At 38.5% G+C, this 22,902-nt stretch overlaps 1 protein-coding gene and 1 long non-coding RNA gene across 9 annotated transcripts in view; one reads left to right on the top strand and one right to left on the bottom strand.

The window, feature by feature from the left end:
• Window positions 1–21,524, top strand: part of LOC137041653 (uncharacterized) — a 145,389-nt gene extending 123,865 nt beyond the window's left edge. The window contains exons 5-6 of one of the 2 annotated variants that reach the window (XR_010898134.1): window positions 18,372–18,595; window positions 21,397–21,524. This is a non-coding gene — a long non-coding RNA (uncharacterized lncRNA). Of the gene's footprint in view, window positions 1–18,371; window positions 18,596–21,396 lie in introns of those variants that run through there. The other variant, XR_010898133.1, reaches the window with a different exon arrangement.
• The window catches only part of col12a1b (collagen, type XII, alpha 1b), an 83,592-nt gene continuing 78,283 nt past the window's right edge, over window positions 17,594–22,902 (bottom strand). For 6 of the 7 annotated variants that reach the window (XM_067418178.1, XM_067418182.1, XM_067418180.1 and 3 more), the window contains 3 exons: window positions 22,117–22,194; window positions 21,423–21,593; window positions 17,594–18,473 (listed from right to left, as the gene is read on the bottom strand). In XM_067418178.1, the coding sequence (XP_067274279.1) occupies window positions 18,352–18,473; window positions 21,423–21,593; window positions 22,117–22,194 (371 nt within the window). In that variant the 3' untranslated portion in view covers window positions 17,594–18,351. Of the gene's footprint in view, window positions 18,474–19,795; window positions 19,935–21,422; window positions 21,594–22,116; window positions 22,195–22,902 lie in introns of those variants that run through there. The other variant, XM_067418181.1, reaches the window with a different exon arrangement.

The raw sequence follows: 22,902 nt of genomic DNA on the forward strand, positions 1-22,902 counted from the left end.
TAGCCATTTTGCAACAAGCATTCAGCGTGTACTGAGTAAGCGAGCACCTGACTGAGCAGCCTAAAACATAATTGCTTTTTTTTGGGGGGTTTTCGGCGGTGTCAGGAGCATTGCCTGTTATGTTGTTTTGGTTATTGGGCTACCTTGTTGAACGCATAATATTATTTTTCACACACTTTTTTATTTTCCAAATCTAATGAATTAGACCAAGAAACGTTCGGTACATAATGCGCACCAAACCCAAAGCCTTGTACCGAATGGTTCAATACGAATACACGTATCGTTACACCCCTAATATATATATATATATATAAAGCTTTACAGTGGCAGCTTAGAGATGAACAGTAGCATTTAAGTATGAAATGTAGGCTAAAATTAAAATAGTCTTCAATATACAACATTGATTAAAAGCTACTGTATTAAAGGTTTTTCGCTTTTTTTTATTACATCATATTAGAGGTGAACTGTCCCTTTAAGGACTAGGCTGCGCTGCTGTCAATTGAAGACCTGCTCAAGTCTCATTTACAGATGCGCAATTTTACTTTCATTATAGACATAACCGACTGTGTTTATATGTGAGCTTTGTGTGTATTTGACAGTAGTGCAGTAAGACTGTCTAGTAATCACGTGTGTTTGACAGACATTTACAAAACAGTGCATAAGCACGCAAATGAAATGTTTAACCGGCAAGGCTTTAAAACGCGGCTAAACACCCCTTAACTTTAGTGCACATGATTGGATATTTGCTTAAATCAGCGCGTAGACTCACAGGCACACTCAAAAAGAGCCAAAATAAACTGAGAGAAATATTTAAAACGGAGAGAAATGGAAATAATTAATTAAATACAAAACCAGAAAGAAAAAAAACGCAATTCAACGGTTTTGAACCGTACTGAAAAAAAAAACAATATATATATATATATATATATATATACACATACACACAAAACACCTGCCACAGCAGATATTCGTCGGTTATGCCACGCCCATCTCGGAAACTTGGGTATCAAAATTATTTCCGAACTTCCCAGTGGTAAACACGACACCAGAGGGTGTTCATGTTAATTTTTTAACTCGGAAACTCGTATTTACAATAATTCCGATAGCACGTGAAGGCGGCATTAGTACTAGCAACCACTCAGAACAACGTTAAAGCAATACCCTTGCAAACATGTTAGTAAGGAAATCTCTTATCTTTTATTGAGCTGATACTTGTTACATCTTAAAAACGTTCTTGTATCTTTCAAAATGTAATTTTGAATAAAAGGCCTTTTGATATTTCTCATCCACTTATAATTGCTAGTTCACATACATCACAGTTGTATGAGACACACACTTATGTAATTGGGTGTTGCTTCAACTGTAAGGACTTGTATGTCCTAAGGGATCATATTTATTAAATCTAACAGCTCAACAATTTTTCTGTTTATTATGTGATGCCATTAAAACGGTCTTGGAAACCATGCCTTCATCAATATAAGTTTGCTACATTGCAAATATCTTTTAAGATCCAAATTTGTATAATTCTCATGCGATCACATCCCTAGTTTCCATGTTTTATAGGGACTTTTCTTAGACATAATGATGTTTATACTGTTCAATCTGTATCTTCTATTCCCTAAACCTTCCTATCACATTTTCATCAAACATCACTTAGTATGATTTATAAGCTGTTTTCCTCACTGAGACCAAAAAATGTCCCCATGAGGATTTTGGATACTGGGACATTTTGTCTCCATAATGTGGGGCTTACCTGGACCACACACACAGTGCCAAATTTGCACAATGGTTTAAGAAACACTCAATTTTTGAACAAAGAAAATGAAGCATCATGAGGGAAGAAAAGCCACTTTTCTGTGGTGCAACCTAAAAAACAACACACATCCAACTCGTAAAAATAGTTTTACAACTGTCCTTAGAGAAACCCCTTCCCACAGTTCACCTGCACAGCTGTGTCTGTGCATCAGGAAATCCAGCCGATTAAAGTCAAATGATGAACATAAATGCTGGATAATGACACTTCGGAGAGTCTTGTGTAACATGAATAATCGCTGTGGAATGGAGAGAGAATTACTCAGCATTCCCCGCAGCACCATCGCTTGTTTGACCAGAATTTATCGACAATCACTAGTAAAAATCAAGCAGGTGTTTTGGTGGGCACATGCGTCTAATTACAGCTGAGTGAAATCATCCCAATGACCCCGCTGATTTCTGACAGATGGCCTTTCTCATGCCAAACTCAGAATAATTCTTTGGGGACAACCATGGAAAGTCTATTATACCGTAGATCACTTGTTAAATGCTGTTTGAGTTGGCTAGGAGGACAACGGTCAGATCGATGGGATTCTGATGGGCATACACTCAGTGCTTGATGTCAGTTTAAAGTGCTTTAGTTGACATCTAAAAGACTGTAATTAGGAAAGTGGTCTAAACTTGATCTTTTCATAAGAACATAAAACTGATGCTTGCCCATGCAAACAAATATTAAAGTGGTTGCTAGAACATTGGGAATGATCTTAGGACTTTGGCTAACGCTCTGCCAAGGTTCTCTCTAAGTAATGAATAAACGTTCTTCCAGTAACATTAACAAAACGTTTGTTCAAAGTTATCTGGTCTCTCAAAATGTTAGATGGCATTCAAAAGAAACATTCCTATAATGTTTGCAGAACTGAATGTTTACTTAACATTTGCATAGCCAAGAAATAACATTTTTAAAAAATTTAAATCTGATTTTTTTTAATGTTCAGAGAATATTCTGGAGTTATTTAATGGGAGGCTTAGCAAAGCGTTCTTAGAACATATATATTTGTTAGTTGGGTTGATGCAAAAATCTAACCTGACGTGGTCATACTCAGCTTTAGTCAGAATATGAGTCTGATGCTCCATTGGCCTGTGATTATGGAAAGACCTCAATTGGATAGACCTACAGCCAATCAGAGCAACGAAGCGATGCATTGTCAAATGTCAACAGAGCTCAACTGCACTGTGTTGCCAAGTCCTGTTTTTTTTCCGCGGGTTGTTTTCCATGTCCACTTGTTGAAGCAACTATTATGTGATATAAAGACCCATGAATGCGAATTTTAGCTGGCAACCTTGCCAAAATAACACCTTTTATCCCCCAAAACGGCATTTTTTTCCCCGGAGAACCCCCCGAGAAGCTATTGTTTAGGGCTAGTAGTTTGCGCGTTTTTTTGTAAAAACTTGGCAACCCTGTCTGCACGCGTGCTGGAATAAACGCTCTTTGCTGGTGTTGTTAAAAAATAAAAGAATTTAAGGATACACTGAGTACTTACTCAATATGATCATTTCAGAGAGAAATAGTGAGGTGAATGCAGATACGAACAAGCTCTCCATTTAGGATTTGAACAAATATAATCCATGCGCCTTTGATGACATGATGATTACGTTACTGTTGATCATCTGTCCGTCATCGGCTAAAGCCTGCCCTGATGATTTCATTGGTCCAAACAGTTTCTGTTCAGGCATAATAACTCCTCTATGGATCGAGTCCAGACCGAACCGCCCGAGCTCAGATGTTGTGGGCGGGGCTGAGTTTGGCTGGCATCCAGGCTAGCAAAAATCATAAGTCTTAAGTCTTTAAAAAGCACATTTTTTTATATCAGTCACACAAACGGTGCACTGCCAAAGTTTTATTTAACTCTTAACTCTTATCTAGCAAAATGATCAGTCAAAACAATGTATATACTTTTTAACCTCAAATGCTCGACTTCAGTGTTGTGCTTCTTCACGCCGCATGACGTCATCACGTTAGAAAGCTCACGGCCAGGCTGTAGGTGGAGGTACTGACACAGTGCCGAAAAAATGGTCCAACATCGTTGTTTCACCTTTAATTTTGTAAAGGGTGTTTGATTTTGTCTTTGCATGTTCGTTTTAAAACACTGGCTCGGTAATGGTGTCATACGTTGTGAAGAAGCGCAACACAGAAGTCGAACATTTGAGGTTAAAAAGTATATACTTTTGTATTCCTTTTGAAAATGTCTGATGGTTTGGCTAGATAGAAGACCTTATCTGGGATCATACAGAGCCTCTGAAGCCCTTCAAAATTTCATTGATTTGGACCTTCAACCATTGGTTGCCATTGAAGTCTATAATGTAGAGAAAAATCCTGGAATGTTTTCCTCAAAAAACTGAATTTCTTTTCAACTGAAGAAAAAAGACATGAGCATCTTGGATGAGATGAGGGGGAGTGAATTATCAGAAAATTATCGTTTTGAAGTGAACTGATCCTTTAACTCAACCCACAGGAAATCTTGTGTGTGTGTGCGTGAGCGAGCACCACTTGCACTAATAACATAGACTTGCATCAGACTGAGAGAAGTTTCATGGCAGCTAAATCAGTCAAATTGCAAGATGTCAAGCATATATCTCCACATAACAAGAGTAAACAAATGCATAAAAACATTACCCTGTGACATTTAGGGAAAGTGACATGCAATTGAAAACATTTGGCTCGATCTTGCGTCTTTTTCTTTCAAGACATTGTTTGCCAGTGTCATATCAAATCAGACTGACACATGGGCTTTATTATGAGTCAGTCGGAGAGAGACCGTTGTTTATTCACATATGGGAGACAACATCTCATCCCAATCATATTTCACAGTAAATGGACAGGCACACCGTCCAACGTTAGTGCAAAAGGATTTTTATGTAAGATAAGCAGTTTTAAAAATAATTTTTTGTGAATGCCAGCATTTATGGGCCCTAACAAGTTAAACATATTTAATAGGTTAAAAAGATGCACTTCAGGCAGATTTTAATGGCTCAGATGGAGTTCAGAGCATCATTAGTACATTTTCAGGGAAAGCTTCAGTTTAAATGAAACCCAGGCTATTAGAATATATTGAAGGTAAACTCATAATGTTTGCTAATTCAATAAACACTTCAGCAAATTATGCCACTAATTACACTGAATAACTAGATGTAATGTGTTTAAATGTGAGTCGTGTAAAAATAAGTTGGCCTGACAACTTTCCCAGCATTTGCCAAGTTTTGCTAATCTAAGCCTGATCAAGTAAAACCAAACCTGTCCTCAACAAAAGTTACACACTTGGAGTCCCTATTATACTTTCCCCCCCATGTTCATCTTTCTTTAGTGTATAATTTTGCCGTTTCAGCGGGAATTATTCTCTATATCAGTGTCAGTGTTTCTGAACTCCTGAAACGCCTCTATTGCAGTCTTGAGTTTTCTTCCAGGAACAAACACATCACAATATCCCTCTTTTAAATAATTCATACACAGAATAAAGGGACGGGGCCTGGTTGAGTTGGTTAATAATGTATTGAAACTAGAGATTATGGTAAGGGTCGGGACATTTCCCACACACTCTCGTTGAGAAGCTTTTGCCTAAACCTGCTGGTCCAGCCGACCAATTACAGCACACTGTGCTTTTCAGAAGGAGGGGCTTCACAGAGACACAAAATAAACAGAGCGTTACTGACAGACTGGGAAGAGAGAAGCCTCCGCAATGACAAATTTGGGAAAGAAGTTGGTGTTTTTTGAACATTCAAGCATGAAAACCTATTCTAGCAGAGCCCCAAAAACTAATATATGATATGGACTCTTTTAGGTATAAAATATCTTCATAATGTCAAAATATGTAACCTCAACAAGACAAAAATCATTTAATTGAAGGTAATTTATCATCTTCCATATGCTTGCATTTTGTGTGTGTGTGTATAAATGGCTTTGACATGTCCCAGATGTTCTGACACATGGCAGAGAAGCTCTTCAGTAGGTCTACTAAATGAAGAGTCCATAACAGGATAGAGAGGAAATGATTCTCGAGTGATTTCATTTGAACTGCAGGACACAGACCACCCTGCTCCGCCAAACACCTTCAGCTGCTCCAGTGCTGGATCTTACAGCACAAACCACTAGAAACTCATCAAACCCACATTAGGTCTTCAGGATTTGAAGCATTAAACACACATCAATCTAAATATCCTCTTTGTATACGTCATTTGGTCTTTTAAAGTCATCTTCCAGATTTAAAAGTTGAATCTGTCTATAAAAGAAATGTGCCTTTGAAGAACTATTTCTACAATCACATTGGTGTTGTAACCTCTTTTGGTTTTGTATGATACTGCTAAACTCAAAGGCTACTGTTTATTACATTTTCATGAAAAATTAGGAAGACAAACATATTCTTTACTAACACGCACTGATGAATCACTCACAATAGGACCAGCGCTGTGTATGTAGAAAGCAAATAGGGTCAGTTCTGCTTTTAAACTTTACATACGCTTCATGATTTATCTACAACTAAATTATGAAAATTATGAAACGCACTCCATCTGCCAGTAATTCAGACTGTATAGTGTGTTTATTTTTGCTAACAGTATGTTAAATGTGAGCAAACCCTTCTGCTACTGTAGTCAGGATATACATTTTTTCCTCAAAACGTTTCAAGGGAAATATTTTGTCAATTTCATAACGTCTACACAATATTTTGATTACCATGCCATGGTGCACACGCTGTAAACACAATTTAACAAAGTCTGTTTAAACAACGCTAGACACATTTGATGAGATCAGCGTTTGTTTTATATTTCAGTGCTATTTTTATGCAGATGTGGCTTTTGTAATGTTATAATTATAACATACCGGGGTTGGACAATGAAACCGAAACACCTGGTTTAAGACCACAGTAATTTAATAGTGTCGTAGGACCTCCTTTTCCAGCCAATACAGCATTAGTTCGTTTTGGGAATGACAGATACAAGTCCTTCACAGCGGCCAGAGGGATTTTGAGCCGTTCCTCTTCCAGAACAGTGTCCAGGTCACAATGTGATGCTGGTGGAGGAAAGTGTTTTCTGACTCACTTCTCCAAAATACCTCAAACATATTCAGATCTGTGACTGTGCAGACCATGGGAGATGTTCACCGTTCTGTCACAAGTCTTGCTGTGTATATTGGTGCATTGTCATTCTGACACACGGTACTCTGAGCTTCAAGGTACAGTGTTTGAAGCATTAGGTACACATGGTCCTTCAGAATGGTTTAGTAGCTCTTGGCAGAGATGCGCCCATCAAGCTCAGTCAGGAACAGTGTTGCCACAGTTACTTTGAAAAAGTAATCTAATTACTGAATGCTCCTTCAAAAAGTAACTTAGTTACTTTACAGATTACTTTATTTTAAATGTAATTTCTAAGTAAGATTACAAGTTACTTTATTGGTTACAGTCAGCAGTTTCCGACAACACCCCCGCCGCCTCAACATAGAAATGACAACCGTCTTTGCCAACACTCACTTTATGGGAAGTGCATTTTTAACAGTAACGTCAACAATGTATCTGCTGACATTTTAAGTTGAAATTAAAAAATATTTTGTGAAAAAATACTCTCCCCGAGATGCAAGAAGAAAGCAAAAATATATTTTGTTTATTTTTTACTAAGGAAAATGACTAAAATAGTAACTCACAGTGACTTGGATAAGTTACTTTTATCCGATTAGTGGTTTGTAAATAGTAACGCGTTAGATTACTCATTAATGGAGAATAGTAGTCAGATTAGAGTAATGCGTTACTAAGTTACTGACATCACTGGTCAGGAATGCCATGACATTACAGCACAAACCTGATCACTGATCCACAGCGTGGTTCACAGTCTGGGTTGAGCCTCCTTGGGGCTTCTCCATACCATCACTCCCATGGATGTGGGAAAGAGAGTAAAGGTGGACTCATCAGAGAACAATACATGTTTCACACAGTCAACGATACATCTCCACAGCCCAAGATTTGCACTGTTGGCACCACTGAAACTGCCATTTGGCATTAGCATGAGTGACCAAAGGTTTGGCTATAGCAGCCCGACCACGAATATTGACTCTGTGGAGCTCCAGATGAACAGTTTTGGTGGAAACAGGAGAGTCGATGTGTTCATTTTAATGAGTTGGGCAGCTGTGGTTTAGCTACAGTCGGGGTTATTTCCTGGACAGCCTTTTCAGACAGCTTCCTCTTGTGTCCACAGTTAGGATGTGCTTCGTCCTGTGTGGATGTTGCCAGCATTACCCTGGATACTGTAGCTTTAGATACACCACAAAGACTAAGGGCCAGATTTACTAAACGGCACATTAGCATGAGAACGCAGTCCCATAAAAGCGCTGATGGTAGTGGAAAGTTCTGTGTGTGATGTACTGTTGAAGTGCAAATCAAAGAACGCAGACTGATTTTCATAATGACCAACCCAATCAATAAGTTAGCATCTGGTTTAATGCTTTTTGGGGTGGTAAAATAATGCCGCAAATACCAGCAAACCTTAGTAAATCACCTTGCATAATTCATTTAAGGAAATCAATGAAATCAAAATTGAAGCTTTTTGGCTTTTAGTATGGATATGTTAGCCTTGTTGTTATCTTTAAGCTAGTGTGCTCCAAAACAATGACACAATTCTTTTTTAGAAGATATAAGCATTCAAAACTTAAGCCCTATTCGCACAGGACTAGTATTATCTCGGGACCTCTGGTGATTTGTAATAATTGCAGAGAATGTCTGTGATCTTAATCCCGTGCGAATCGGCCATGTCTGTAATTTGTAAAGTAAAAATTCCTCCGCAAATTACCTACCATATTTCGCCGAACACCGAGGTCCTGTGATAATAGTAGTGAATCGACATCTCTGTGATTTGGCCAGGATTAGGCAGATCGTATATAATTTTTGCAAGGGGTTTTTTTCCTGTGTGCATTTCTGTCTTTATCTTTCACGAAGAATGGAGGCTGCATTCATAATGCGCACCGTTGTGAATTCCTGCATTATACTTTCACTTTAGAATGAGTATCGATTTGGGAGTAAACTGATTGAATGGTGTGTTTAATATTACCATCAATTCTATTCTTAATGAAAAACAGAACAGTATAGTACAATGACAAGCTCGTTTAAATGGGCACTTTTACATTTAGCATCAAAACTGAATCATCCGCCGTGTGTCAGCTTCTCACTCGTGATAAATGAACTCTGACTCCTGCCGCTGGTCTGAGCTCAGTTCATGGTGTCTGTTTGCTAACTGAACAAAATAATGTTTATTTATTACTATAAAATAATCAAAACGATATCGATGCCTGTTTATGATTTCATACATCTATAACGAAGTCTTGACATCATATCCGGGAGAAGTCAGTAAATTCGAGTAAAATCACAGGCTTTGCTTATCCCGTGTGAATGCGCCACGCAAAACTCAGATGTGGGGAGTCATTTCTAAATCACAGAGGTCCCTAGATAATACTAACCCTGTGCGAATAGTGCTTTAGCTTCTCTCACTTTCGCCAGTATGGATCAATGATTTTGATGACATCACACTGCACTTCAGCTTCTCATCAGATTTTCTGTCCAGATGTCCCACCATATCTTCCTGTTTTAGTTAAAATTACATCAACTCATTGAATAATGCCGTGTTTCAAGGCACTTCAGGCCCCTCCTCCCATCATTTTTTTGCGTCTGAAAGGGAAACTCCAAAAATTACCATCCATCCCTTTTCAGTCACAGATGAGCCAGCGAGAACTACACCAACAATTTGTCTCCCATTATGCTGTGTGGATTGCTATATTTTATGCATATCTGTGCTATTGCTTTGATACTTCGACCGTCACACTCTGCTCTAGAATGAGAAATCAGTGAAGATTGGCCTCCAGGCTGTGAAATTGTGTTATATAATAATAGCTGTGATAACCAGCCCATTTCACTAACTCAAGGGAGGTAACACTGGAAATAAACGTAAAAGACAATCTGCATGAGCATTGCTATTTTATACACATTATGATGTACAGTTGAAATGCTTAGAAATGTCACAAACAGTAGATACTGTCAAATGGTAACTTACTCAGCTATTAAAAGATAATTGACCTAAAAAGGGATTTAGTTGTGTCATGAAGTATGTTTTGTGCCCACTTTGAAAGCAGCAGAGCCAGAAATGAGCAATTTTCAATCAACAGGCGTTTTAATTTTCAAGAGATGAGTCCATAATATTTTACAAAACAGACTTTCTAATGTTCAATATATGCATTTACACTGGAATAATACGTTCACACAGAAACAAAACTGAATCTATGATTATTCCCATTGCAAAACGGACTGAGAGCCAAACTTATTTTATGGATAGCAGTTCACTTGAATATTACATTAAGTACACTACTGTTCTATAATAGACCTAATCTATCTTTATAATAGAATAGATCTCCAATTACCCCAAAAAGCCTGTGGTGTTCTACTTTTTCCTACCGCTTGCATTGAGTAACGATTGGCTCAGAGAATGATCTCATATGATGATGTCATGGTTGAGACATATAACTAAAAGGACCGTATCAAAAATATTGTCCACCACAGAGCGGCTCTCATTGAGGCCAGAGTCCAAGCATTTCATTCATCTTTGGTCTTGTTCTCGTGTCGTGAGGATATCAGGATATTAATTTTTGCAGACAAGCACGTACTGAAACTAATTGGAGTGGTTGGACCCCCTTCTGCTGTGCGAGCGGTCCGAGCTGCCAGATTCCTTCTGCTTTCTTTCCATTAAGTCATGCTTGGCTGTCGCATCAATATGAGTTTCAGTTCAGCAAAGAAGGCGGCCCTGAATAGAAGAGCGTTGAATTTTTTTCTCCATGTACCCCTCTGGGTTTTGGAAGCAGCCGTCAGCGAGTGTTGAAAGCTCCCTGCAGGAGACTTGAGCGTTCTCAGAGCTCTTTCTTTGGTTCTGTGACGTTCCAGAGAGTAAGTGAACAATGTGCTCACATTAAACCCTCAAATGAGCCGTACGTCTACAGGCTGTGATGGGCCTAGTTCTCCCACAGGGAAATGTTTATAATCTAATCGTGCCACTGGTGGTTTGTTCACTGTTGGTTGCTGCTGAAGCCGCCGAGTCGTTCAGCCAAAAATTACAATTCTGTGATAATTTCCTCATGTCGTTCCAAACCTGCTGACCGGTTAAGCTCCTTAAAGGACATTATAAAGCCTACTGGATCATACACTGCCCAGCCAGAGAAGTCGCTGTTTGGATTTAAAGGCACAATATGTTTTTGGATTAAAAAAATAAAATATAAAACCACTAGAACAATGTTATATATTTTGTTGACTTGTGTGCTTACATTATTCCAAATGTTTCCAAGAATTTTTAAATCCAGAAAAAAAAGTGGTTTCAACCAGGACACGAACTATGTCCATACGTCGCCTATCAATGACACCATATCCGCATTACCGTCTATTTTGTAGAAACTATGGAAACACCAAAGTTGCTTTAATATATTATGTGTTTTTTTTTTAGACAGGTGAGCATCTGTTTGGATACATTCAATGACAGAAAACAAATTATAAACAGTTATATAGCCATAGCTCAATTCAACCATGCCATATACAACAAGTATCTCATAGGCGCCGAGTGAACTCACAGAGTAGCATTACAACATAACGCTCACCACACTGCATGTTAGGGATGTAACGATTACTGGTTTCACGATAAACCACGACAAAATGTCCTGTTAGTAATATCGTTTAAAATTTAATTATCTTCAAAACCGTCAGTGATTATCACGATTTTGAAAACTTGCTGTTTTACGCAACACTGTTTTCTGAATGAGAAGAAATGAAAGAAGGCAGTGACAGTAACGTTACTGGGAGATTTTCCAGTTCAAACTTACCACACCTGTCCCTAACTTTACCCTTAAAATGACCCACACCACCACACCTGACCCTAACTTTACCCTTAAACTGACCCACACCACCACACCTGACCCTAACTTTACCCTTAAACTGACCCACACCACCACACCTGTCCCTAACTTTACCCTTAAACTGACCCACACCACCACACCTGACCCTAACTTTACCCTTAAACTGACCCACACCACCACACCTGACCCTAACTTTACCCTTAAAATGACCCACACCACCACACCTGACCCTAACTTTACCCTTAAACTGACCCACACCACCACACCTGACCCTAACTTTACCCTTAAACTGACCCACACCACCACACCTGTCCCTAACTTTACCCTTAAACTGACCCACACCACCACACCTGACCCTAACTTTACCCTTAAACTGACCCACACCACCACACCTGTCCCTAACTTTACCCTTAAACTGACCCACTCCACCACACCTGTCTCTAACTCTACCCTTAAACTGACCCACACCACCACACCTGTCCCTAACTTTACCCTTAAACTGACCCACTCCACCACACCTGTCTCTAACTCTACCCTTAAACTGACCCACTCCACCACACCTGTCCCTAACTTTACCCTTAAACTGACCCACACCACCACACCTGACCCTAACTTTACCCTTAAACTGACCCACACCACCACACCTGTCCCTAACTTTACCCTTAAACTGACCCACACCACCACACCTGACCCTAACTTTACCCTTAAACTGACCCACACCACCACACCTGTCCCTAACTTTACCCTTAAACTGACCCACACCACCACACCTGTCCCTAACTTTACCCTTAAACTGACCCACACCACCACACCTGACCCTAACTTTACCCGTATCCCACACAATAATTACACTGTACTTATTTTTTATTTATTTTAAGTACATAGTAGTTAAGGCCACCTTATATAATGTTGGTCCAGTGGAGGGGTAGAAGTTCAGTGAATAGTGGTTTTAAACACACAAAGCTATCATATGCTTCAGAAGACTGTATGTAGTGAATATGAAATACTGTTATGATGCTTTTATGGTTTCAACATTTTTGGCACTTGACAAGTCATTGATCAGAGTTTACTTTCATTACATCGTAAAGAAGAGCTCATAGTCTACTAAACATCTCACAGATAAAAAAAAGAGAGACGATCATGTTTTATTTTATTTTTTGGGAGAACTTTTCCTTTAAAGGTGCAGTGAGCGATTTCTGAAAAACACTGTTGATATTTGAAATCAGGGATAGAAATTAGCACCAGCCAAATGCGGGTGATTTTGAGTTGTGGCGTGTAAACTCGCTTCACCTACTGGTCACCGTGGAGGTAAAATAACAATATACTGTATCACCTCTTTGTAACCCTTTAGGTCTGTTCATTATTATTTAATGTAAACATGAGTGAGGGCAAGTTAAACATTTTAGTTTGAATTTAATTTTATACTGTGCATTGTTGTAATGTGCTAAATAAATGTGCATAATTTGTCATTGATTTATTATTAGAAATTTTTTTAGTTTTAGTAAAGTTACACAGTCATGGACATAAATACAAGGGGTTTAATAATTGGCATAATATCTTTCAGTGTTTCGTTTTTTCAGCCTTGGGTTTCCTCTTTTTCGGTTTCGACCAAGAATTTTTGATTTCGGTGCATCCCTACTGACAATGTTCTGCTCGGTATGTTGTCAACCCGCTTCAGAAGATGCCAAAACTAATAGTTTCATTGTTGGGACTAAAAACCTAAAACTGGAGGCCATAAAAGCCCACGAATCATCCAAATGCCACCTCCAGGTGAAAAAAGAGAACACAGAGCCCTCCTCATTTAATGAAATGTATATCAGTTCATGTTTTGTGTGTGTATAAGAGAGACAGAGAAAATGTCAGTATTTCATTGAGACTTGAGATTTTAAAAAAACCTGTATTGTAGAGCTTGTAGTATTCATTTTTACATGCAGTTACACATTGTCAGTTAAAAATAAGAAAGTTGCTGGTAAAAACATTGAGTGGCTGGTAGATTTTCAAAATTTAAGTCTTGATAAAAAATAAAAGTTTTTTTGTCTTGAAACAAAAAAAGTTAATTTCCATCCCTGTTTGAAATCAACCAAAACAAACACGCCCCTACACAAAATAATCACACCCTTATCTTAATAATGCCACACTGCAACACAGGCACCTCCCCCCTAAATAAGTTGGGGACACTAAAATTATGATCCAAGTTATTTTACTAAATATATAAATAAAATGTATTCATTTGGTCATATTTAATTCTATAAACTATCCAAATTAAACTGGCCAAATCAAATTGTGTTGCAATGTTGTCCTATTTGACACTGTGAAGCTGCTTTGAAACAAGCGTCATTGTAAAAGCGCTATATAAATAAAGTTGATTGATTGATTAGTGGACACACCCCTTACTGCTGATTGGCTACAAGTGGCCTGATCCACTTTCAACAGCGTTTCTCAGAATTCATTTTTTTTCTGCATAAATCTACAATATGTAATATTTAGCCGCTAGGGGTCGCTTATTCAAAACAAAAGTGTAGCTTGATGACGGATTGATTTCGTGGAGCTTTTTTTATGCTGCAGACGAGCGCTTCTGCTTTTTCCGGTCATGCATACATTTACATTTGTTAGAAGTTGTTATAATGCTTCTCTGTGTGTTCGCTCGGTGCTTTTTCTCAGAACTGTGTATCTTATTATGAAGTCCTTTTAAAGGGATGGCTTTTCCAAATATACAATCCTGTCATGCTGTTACAGAAGTCAGCTTGCTGTTGGTCAATGCGGCGAATTCTCGTGACCAATTTGAATACAAGCACAATCTGGATGTGGACCTTTTTCCCATTGGTGAGATAGGATTTCTTCCGGATGACATTCCGACATTTATAGTGTAGTTTAACTGTCTAAATACCTTTCAGGTCCTCTGCATCATGGTATGTGTGTGTAGGCTGGAATCACGTAAGCGCTTTTATGTTTGAGATCACCTTACACCGCAAATCTTTACCAACCCTAAATCTTACTGATAATGTGTTTTATATTTTGACACCATCAGAGGTCACGTTGCATTCTTCTCAATGGCATGCCTGGACGGACTTCAAACGCTTCTGTGCTTTTGAGCGTTGCTCTGTCGTACCGTCATACCGTTCATATTAAATTCCTGACTGGCGCTGCTGGAAACTGCTCACAGTTATGAGACTCTCCTCTAAATCAGTGAAGTTATCTGGATGCTGGACACATCTATGTGTCTGAACGACATTAAATGTGGGCTATTGTGCAACAGTTTTGGCCATAAATCAATGAAGCCCCTAATAGAAGCTTCCAGTCCATCTTGAAGTGGTTCCTTATGAGAGAACGAGCCTTTGTGCACATGCTTTTAATATCTGTCATGTGAAATTTAGTTCCCAGATTTCAATGACTGCAAAGATCAAATCTGCTCCCTACAATATGAAGCAGATGAATGTGTGCTTAATTTGATCAAAATACTTGAACGCAAAAAAAACGAATCAATGCACACCATGAGAGGAAATTGTATTGGTCATAAGAAATACCTGCAATAATTATTGCAGCGCATGAAAGGCAGCCACTGTGTTGAAATTTTCCTTTCCTTTTCTCCACAGATTTCTGCAATTAATTCAGTCCAGTATGCAATAGGCTACAATTACCGGTGGATTCAGCTGATTCAATCTTATCAGTGGCAGATGGAGGGAGTCTTTGAAAACCATTACATAAATTTTTTTGGTTTTTCAAGTCTGTCTTTGCCATTGCTTCTGTTCCTCTTTTTTAAGTTGATTTGGATGAAAGCATCTTCTAAATGCACTTTTAAATATCTTAAGTAAATGAGAAATGAGTGGGAATTTGCAACATGTATTTACATTGAACGATCAAACACAGAAGTTTCATAATTCTGGTCATTTATATTCTTGAACAAAATGTGAAAGTCTCAAGTTAACCACAGACCCTAAACGTACTCATAAATCGCAAACCGCTAGTCTAATTTCTGAGGGAACTCATGGAAAATGTGCCTTCCTGATTGGCCTACAAATTGACGTCATGAGTGATTACCGTGATTGGGCTTAAATAGTAAAATCAGATAATTATGTGAAATGTCTGACTATCAAAACACTATTCTTTTGCTGCCTTGCAAACGCTTTCGTTATATTTGTTTTGACAAACAATTCTCCTTCACAGTTTGAAGCATTTCCTGTTGAGACAGGAACAAATCAAAGATAATAGCCTTTGTCACTTTCGTAAAAAGCATGAAAGCAGTGAAGACCCTTTAGATTCATTTGTGGAGGATTTTGGTAGTACAAGTTGGATTTTGTTAGAAGTTGGTAGTACAAAAGAATTTAGAGGTGGAGAAAACACAACATTACTTGAGTAAAAGTACTACTGGTCAAATATTACTCCGTTACAAGTGAAAGTTGTAAAAACAGATTTTTACTCAAGTAAAAGTACAGAAGTATTTGTTTTCAAAAGTACTTAAGTATCAAAAGTAAATTTCCCTTTTATGCCAATGCATTATTTTAGCGTTGTTGTATAAATGCACAGTCATCATGCTTTAAAGGGATACTTCACCGCTTTTTTATATTAAACTGTTATTCCCTTAACTTAAACGAGTTGATACACACCTCTCTCGTCTCAGTGTGTGCTCTTAATCGCTCTGATGCGCGGTGACGATCTGATAGCATTTAGCTTAGCCCACTAAGCCCAGTTCATTCACTATGGTACCAAACAGAGATCAAGTTGCTGTGACAAATCGCTGAAAGAGGCCGAAACATCTTCCCTCACATCTCCCTATTGACAGAAATGAGAGAGTGAGGGGGAGGTGTGAGGAAAGATGTTTCGGACGGGTCTTTTTACTGCGCCGAGCCGAAGTACTCTCAGAAGTGCTAATCCGCCATACATTATAGTTCTCCTTTTTAATCCGATTAGAAACGCGCCACGTTTTATTTTGTCACCATACTTGATCGTTCAACTATTGGTGTAACTGTATTTAAATAGGGGAAACGTGGAGGTGTTTGGTGGCCTCTAACGTGATCTCTGTTTGGTACCATAGTGAATGAACTGGGCTTAGTGGGCTAAGCTAAATGCTATTAGATCATCACCGCACGTCAGAGAGATTAAGTGCACACACTGAGACGAGAGAGGTGTGTATCAACTCGTTTTAGTTAAGGGAATAACAGTTTAATATGAAAAAGCGGTGAAGTATCCGTTTAAGCCAGTCAGTGATGACCCATCCGACAGACTAACATTAGACTACTGTAAACTAATTTAAATATTTGTATATAGGTCACAAAGCTCCTTACTGCTCCTGCTGTCCCTTTAAGGCCGAATGCACGGATCCAATACACTGATACACTTCTGATATTCTCCCAACTTTATTCTTCACTTATGTTTATATTTTAAATATTTTATAAGACATGCCCCAAGTGTATGCCAACTAAACAAATCTTGATTTTTTTTTAAACTGAAACATACTTTTAAAGTATGGCGATGGGTGCACACACTTGTGCCGTCTTCCTAAGAACCGTCTTCTTCCATTTTGCTATGAACTGATCAGTGTTCAAAAAAAGTTGGGAAAATATATACGACTATAAGATTGATTCCTGATAGACTGTCTGAAACAACAACAAACCTTTTAAAGAAGGGAAAAAATCATCCACGACTTTCAGAGCTGCTACAGAAACGACTTTTGACCTAGATAGAAATGCAGTGAAGTAAAAAGTATGATATTTGTCTTTCAGATGTAGTAAAGTAAAAGTCATAAGTTTCCAGAAAAAATAATACTCCAGTAAAGTACAGATACTCAAAGTGTAGTACTCAAGTAAATGTACTTAGTTACTGTCCACCTCTGGCCCTTTAATCATACTTGGGGTCCTGAAAAACCTTTATCAAAAGACACCAGCAATAAATAAAAAAGGGCACATGCCATATTTTCAGTAGTTTTATTGAAAAATGCCTCCTCTGTTTCAGAAATAAATAAGAAAATAAGGCTGTGGAATTCACAATGTGCAGTTGCAAACATGAAGCAGCAATACTATATCGATAGTCTTGCACGCAAATGCCAAAACTGCATTTGATATTGATAAAACAACAATTACAACAACTATATTCTGGATTAAAAAGGAAAACAAACAACTACAAATGAAAATGTAAAAAACAAACAAAAAAACATCATATACAGCACAGATATGCAATTCCACCTTTGGTAAAATCAGCTGTGAGGTTAAATCAAACATTCATCCAATATGATAAATATCTGATTTATAATATTGTGATGGTCATGTTTTACTGCAGATGTTAACAAAAAGAAACAAAAAAACAGACAATCTCTCAGGTGAATGAAGACAGAAATGGATAACTAATGTGTATTCATACGAGACATAAATGATGATTGTGAATATGCAGATGGCTGGAAAAGGCGATGATCTTTGGAAACCCTTCAATGTTAATAAATTATCAAACGCCTTTCACCTGCACGCTGCGATGTGTGACACGTCAATGATTCCAATCGGACACATTCAATGCGATTTTACAAGCCATGGAGTACAAGTGGAACAGAAAGAAGCTTTGAGGTTACATTAGGAGATTCATGCGTCCGATCTGCTGAATTCTCACAGGGTTCGAAGGGTTAAATTATCTGTACAGGCCGTCGGAACGTCAACAAACAAATAACGTGAGCCAATGAACTTCCCCTCCTTTTACCACGCTTTCCTTTCAGTTCCCGTCTCTGGAAATGACCTCTTGCGCCGCTGGTTTGGTGAAATCTCAAAGTCTTCTTCTGGGATTGGGACTATGCGCTCGGCATCAGGTGGAAACTGTTCTGCTTGGAGATATGGCAGTGGCCAATTGAGTCACGCAAGCAAAATACGATTGTTACCTTCCTCAATGTGGCTACGGCAAGTGCAAAGGGTTACAGACTGCTAGATGGGGTGCTGCAAATAGGTCAGTGCTTTATATAAATATATATAATGTACTTGACACACAGTGGGGTCCAGAAGTCAGAAACCTCCAGTGAAAATGCATCCAAATTTCATAATCGCATGATTGATAAGGTTCAAAATGATCAACCTTTACATCACAAAAACTCTTCCTGTAGCCGGGTTCGATTCCCAGGCAATACAAATGCTGACAACATAAATAACTTGAATATAATCTTAGCAGCCTTGGATAAATGTGTCTGCCAAATACTAAAAAAAACTTGAGGAAGAATTAAATAAAACCAGAAACTTTTTTCTTTCAATGAGGTCTCAAGGGCCGTTTACACTATAACGCACTAAAAACATACTTTTGAAAACAGGTTATTACCTTATTACATATTACGTTTTCAGATGGCCAGGCAAGCATAATACAACCTTTTTAGTTGTTTTCTCTGATTCGATTTGACGACGTTGTCGCCTGTATGCGAAAAAACGAAGGAGAAATGTTTCCGTTTTTAGTATATCGCTGTCATGTAAACGTGCCCTCAAACTTTTGGATGCCACTGTTTGTCTGTGTGTCAGTGTGTGTGTGTGTGTATACACACACACACACACACACACTCATAATACATAGACACTGTAAATTATGAGAAATGGCTATCAATACTAATGGCTGGCCTGCTAGGCACAAAAATCAACATCAAAATCAACCGCACACCCATTCAGATGTTCATCTAAACCCTTACTCACAGCACATGATCTTGCCAAAACAGAAACTACTTACTTTTAGTACACACTAAAAGAGAAAGGGTCCGACGAAGAAAAAGAAACGTGCTTCAAACTGGCCCCTGAGATCACTTAAGGCACGCGGTAAAATAAAGAGGCGCTGGTGTCGGCATTCAGCAAGCAGTTGAAGTCAAGCTCACTACGAGTGTTAAAAACTATTGTTTTAGTGGACTGGGATTCATTTACTAGGCGTGATTAGTTTTACTTACAGATAAATAAAAAACTCTTGGAGTTAACATGCTAAATGACAGTTGCTTTGGCTACAGGTCCACCTGGTTAGTATTTGTTGTGGTTGCTGGTGTTTTTGCGTGTTTTGGTCATGCGTCTCCAGCCGACTGCAGCTTGTTTTCGGTTGTTTTGGCTGCCGTCGCTGATGCCCGTGGCTGTGAGTTGTTGTTAGTACCCATCCGCAGATCGTAATCTCTGTTTGTTGCTTTTATTTGTTTGTTTGTTTGCTTTCGTTCAATAGTGTTCGTTAATCATCTCCGTGGTGGTTATCCGCACAGAGCCCAATAACATGTGATTTTCTCAGGATTTCAAAGTGTAAGCAGCACAGGTGGTTTAGAAAGTTTATGAACCTGAAACAGGTCAAAGAGGGTGTTAGAATTCTTCGCCAGACAAATCACAAACTGAAAATCAGCTTCTGATACTGTGATACTAAGGGTGAAGATCCGGAGCACATTTCATTTCATCAAAAGAAAAAGAAATTCTATTTTACATAAAGAAAATGAAGCCAATTCATTCAAATTTAGGACAATTTGACGGTAAATTCTGTCATTATTTAATCTCATGTTGGTCTTTTGTGTTGAAAGACTACGCTAAGACAACCACAATATGAACGCCGTCTGACGCTTTCAAGCTTCAAAAAGGACAAAAATATGTATTCCATCTAATGAGAACTTTGCGAGAGGAAGAAAAAAATGGTCAGCTCAAGCTCAGGTCACAGATTTGATCGATTTGTAACTTACTTAAGAAGATTCTCGGTGAATAGCAGCTTCAATTTTGGTCTGTTTCTCACACAAAGGTAGCATAAGGCGTTTGACGACTGGAAATTCTTATTTTTATTTTGCTTTACCAAAATGAGAATACATTGTTTGCATTGCATTGCCGTTCAAAAGTTTGGGTTCAGTGGAATTAATACTTTTATTCAGCGACGATGCATTAAAGCTACACTGTGTAACTTTTTTTTGTTTATTCTTAGCTAAAAACACTTAGTTCTTTCAAAAATATATGTACTCATTAATGTATATTTACTTCTTTCTCGTAATAAAGTATTCTCGTAAGTTTATAATATGCCATTGAAAACACATACGGGTGAGGGGTTCGAATGCCGGTCGCCATGTTGCCCCTCCATCTTGAAAGTACATTAGCCAAAGAGGGACATACCCGTAAATTCAAGCTTCGCCTTTGCGTTTTAACACTCAATGGCACCGTGTCGAATGTAAAGAGGGGGATTGCCATCTTGGACTAAATCGGCCACCGTAGGAGTTAAAACGAAATCAGAATTGAGAGGAACAGAAACTAATATTCACTGGATGGTCATATACCTTTACACCACACAGTGTAGCTTTAAATTGTTTAAAAGTGACAGTAAAAACTTTTACATTGTTACAAAAAGCATCAAATTCTCATATTAGAATGATTTGTGAAGGATCATGTGACACTGAAGACTGGAGTAATGATGATAATGATGATAAACTCAGCTTTGATCACAGGAATAAATTATATTTTACATTATAGTCACTTTAAAACGTAATAATTTTTCACAATATTACTGTTCTTACTGTATTTTTTAGTACCTAGAAATTAACACTTGGTTGCTTTTGTCACACTGCAAAAAAAAGGCTTCATTTTCTTTATCCAAAATGCATCCAAAATTGTCTTTGTTTTTTCTTCTAATTTTGGGTTGAAATAGGGCAGGTTTGGGAAGTTTCACCCACGATAATCTGCATTATTCTGCTGAGCATCATCTACCGCTCAGTTCATGCACCGCGTTACACTACACATGCCATTAATGTTATTTCTACTGTCATGCAACAGGCACAGCTAGAACAAGAGGGACGTACCTCTGTAACCCTGTCCGTTATATGCCATACCGACACACTGAGAAGAGTCACAGTAGCCAGGCGGGCCGGGCGGACCACGTACACCGGCGACGCCATTACGACCAGGCGGACCGCGGCTGCCCGGAGAGCCGCTTGAACCAGGAGGGCCGGTTCGGGACTCGCCTGGTGGGCCTGAAAAAATCAAAACAATAACATTTTACTTGAAGCCTTTATGTACTATGCATTATAAAGGTATTCATAATGTGCATAGAAATGCATTGCATCTTTTCATAAATAGCTGCAACCAAAGTTAAAATGTGTTATAATGCATTATACTTTCTAAATGAATAAAACGGTTGCAATTATATTATAGAATAAGGTGCATTAAAGTACTTATATAATGCATTATACATACATAAAGGTGTCAAGTGCTACCAAATAACCTTTAAATGTGAAATACAGTTTCTGTGATGGAAAAAGTCTGGAAGAGTTAGGGCTGCTCATTTTTTAAGTGTTACATCATATAACACAGCACATCCAACTGCTCTGTGCCTAAAAATAAAAGCAGTGGACATGAGATAAAATATAGCATGATCTCTTTCTAAGAAAACAGGCCAGTAAATCACGGTTTCCCCTGATATTTCAAGGCTTTTCATGACGGTGAGCTAAGCTAGGTGAACGAGTTTCAGCGTATAAATGTGTGCATGAAACGTACCAGGTGGTCCGGTGGCTCCTCTATGTCCTCTTTCACCGATTCCTGGACTTCCTCTGTCTCCTTTCTCTCCAGCTGGTCCTAATGTAAAGGCACAGAAACACAGAAATATAAGCCCAAACTTAAACATACGTGCATATCTGCATCGCAACACACTGCAGACACAGGCCTGAGCCATGGGTGCAGAAATCCAGAGCATTTTGAATAAGGTACTTGCACTAAATAAAGTTTCCAAAAGGATTGCCATAGACGAACCATTTTTGGATCCCCAAAGATCTTTTCTGTGAACAGCTTAAAATAACCTTTTTTTTAAGGGGCCTTCACTCCGTGTAGTTATAGGAACTCAGGTATAAGAACTAGCCATCAAGAGAACTAAATATTCCCCTAAGGTCATATTGGATGCATTGGATTAATTCACACTGCCAGTAGGAACTCTGAAGTGACGTTAGCTGGCCGCCATAACTGGAGGCTTGAGGATGCCGAGATTGGAGATGTTTTTGTTGCGTGTCATAGGTTTCATAATAATTGAGATGGAATGTAGAAGTACAGTTTATGTGATGTTTAGTATGGCATGCGTTCGTCAAAATCAATATACATTTACGTTTGAGCTTGGTTAGACTATAGACCGTATAAAACAATGGACGTAGTGTCCAGGACGTTTCTGAAGAGCATTTTTGAAGGCCAAAGTGGGTGGAGCTGGCCATCGCCATCCTGGCACTTCCGGATAACCGAAAATGGTGCCTGGTTGCTGAAACCGGCAGCAGCAATCCACCTGTCACTCAAGAGGCC

Source organism: Pseudorasbora parva, chromosome 15 (assembly GCF_024679245.1).
Source record: "Pseudorasbora parva isolate DD20220531a chromosome 15, ASM2467924v1, whole genome shotgun sequence".
Taxonomy (NCBI): Eukaryota; Metazoa; Chordata; class Actinopteri; order Cypriniformes; family Gobionidae; genus Pseudorasbora; species Pseudorasbora parva.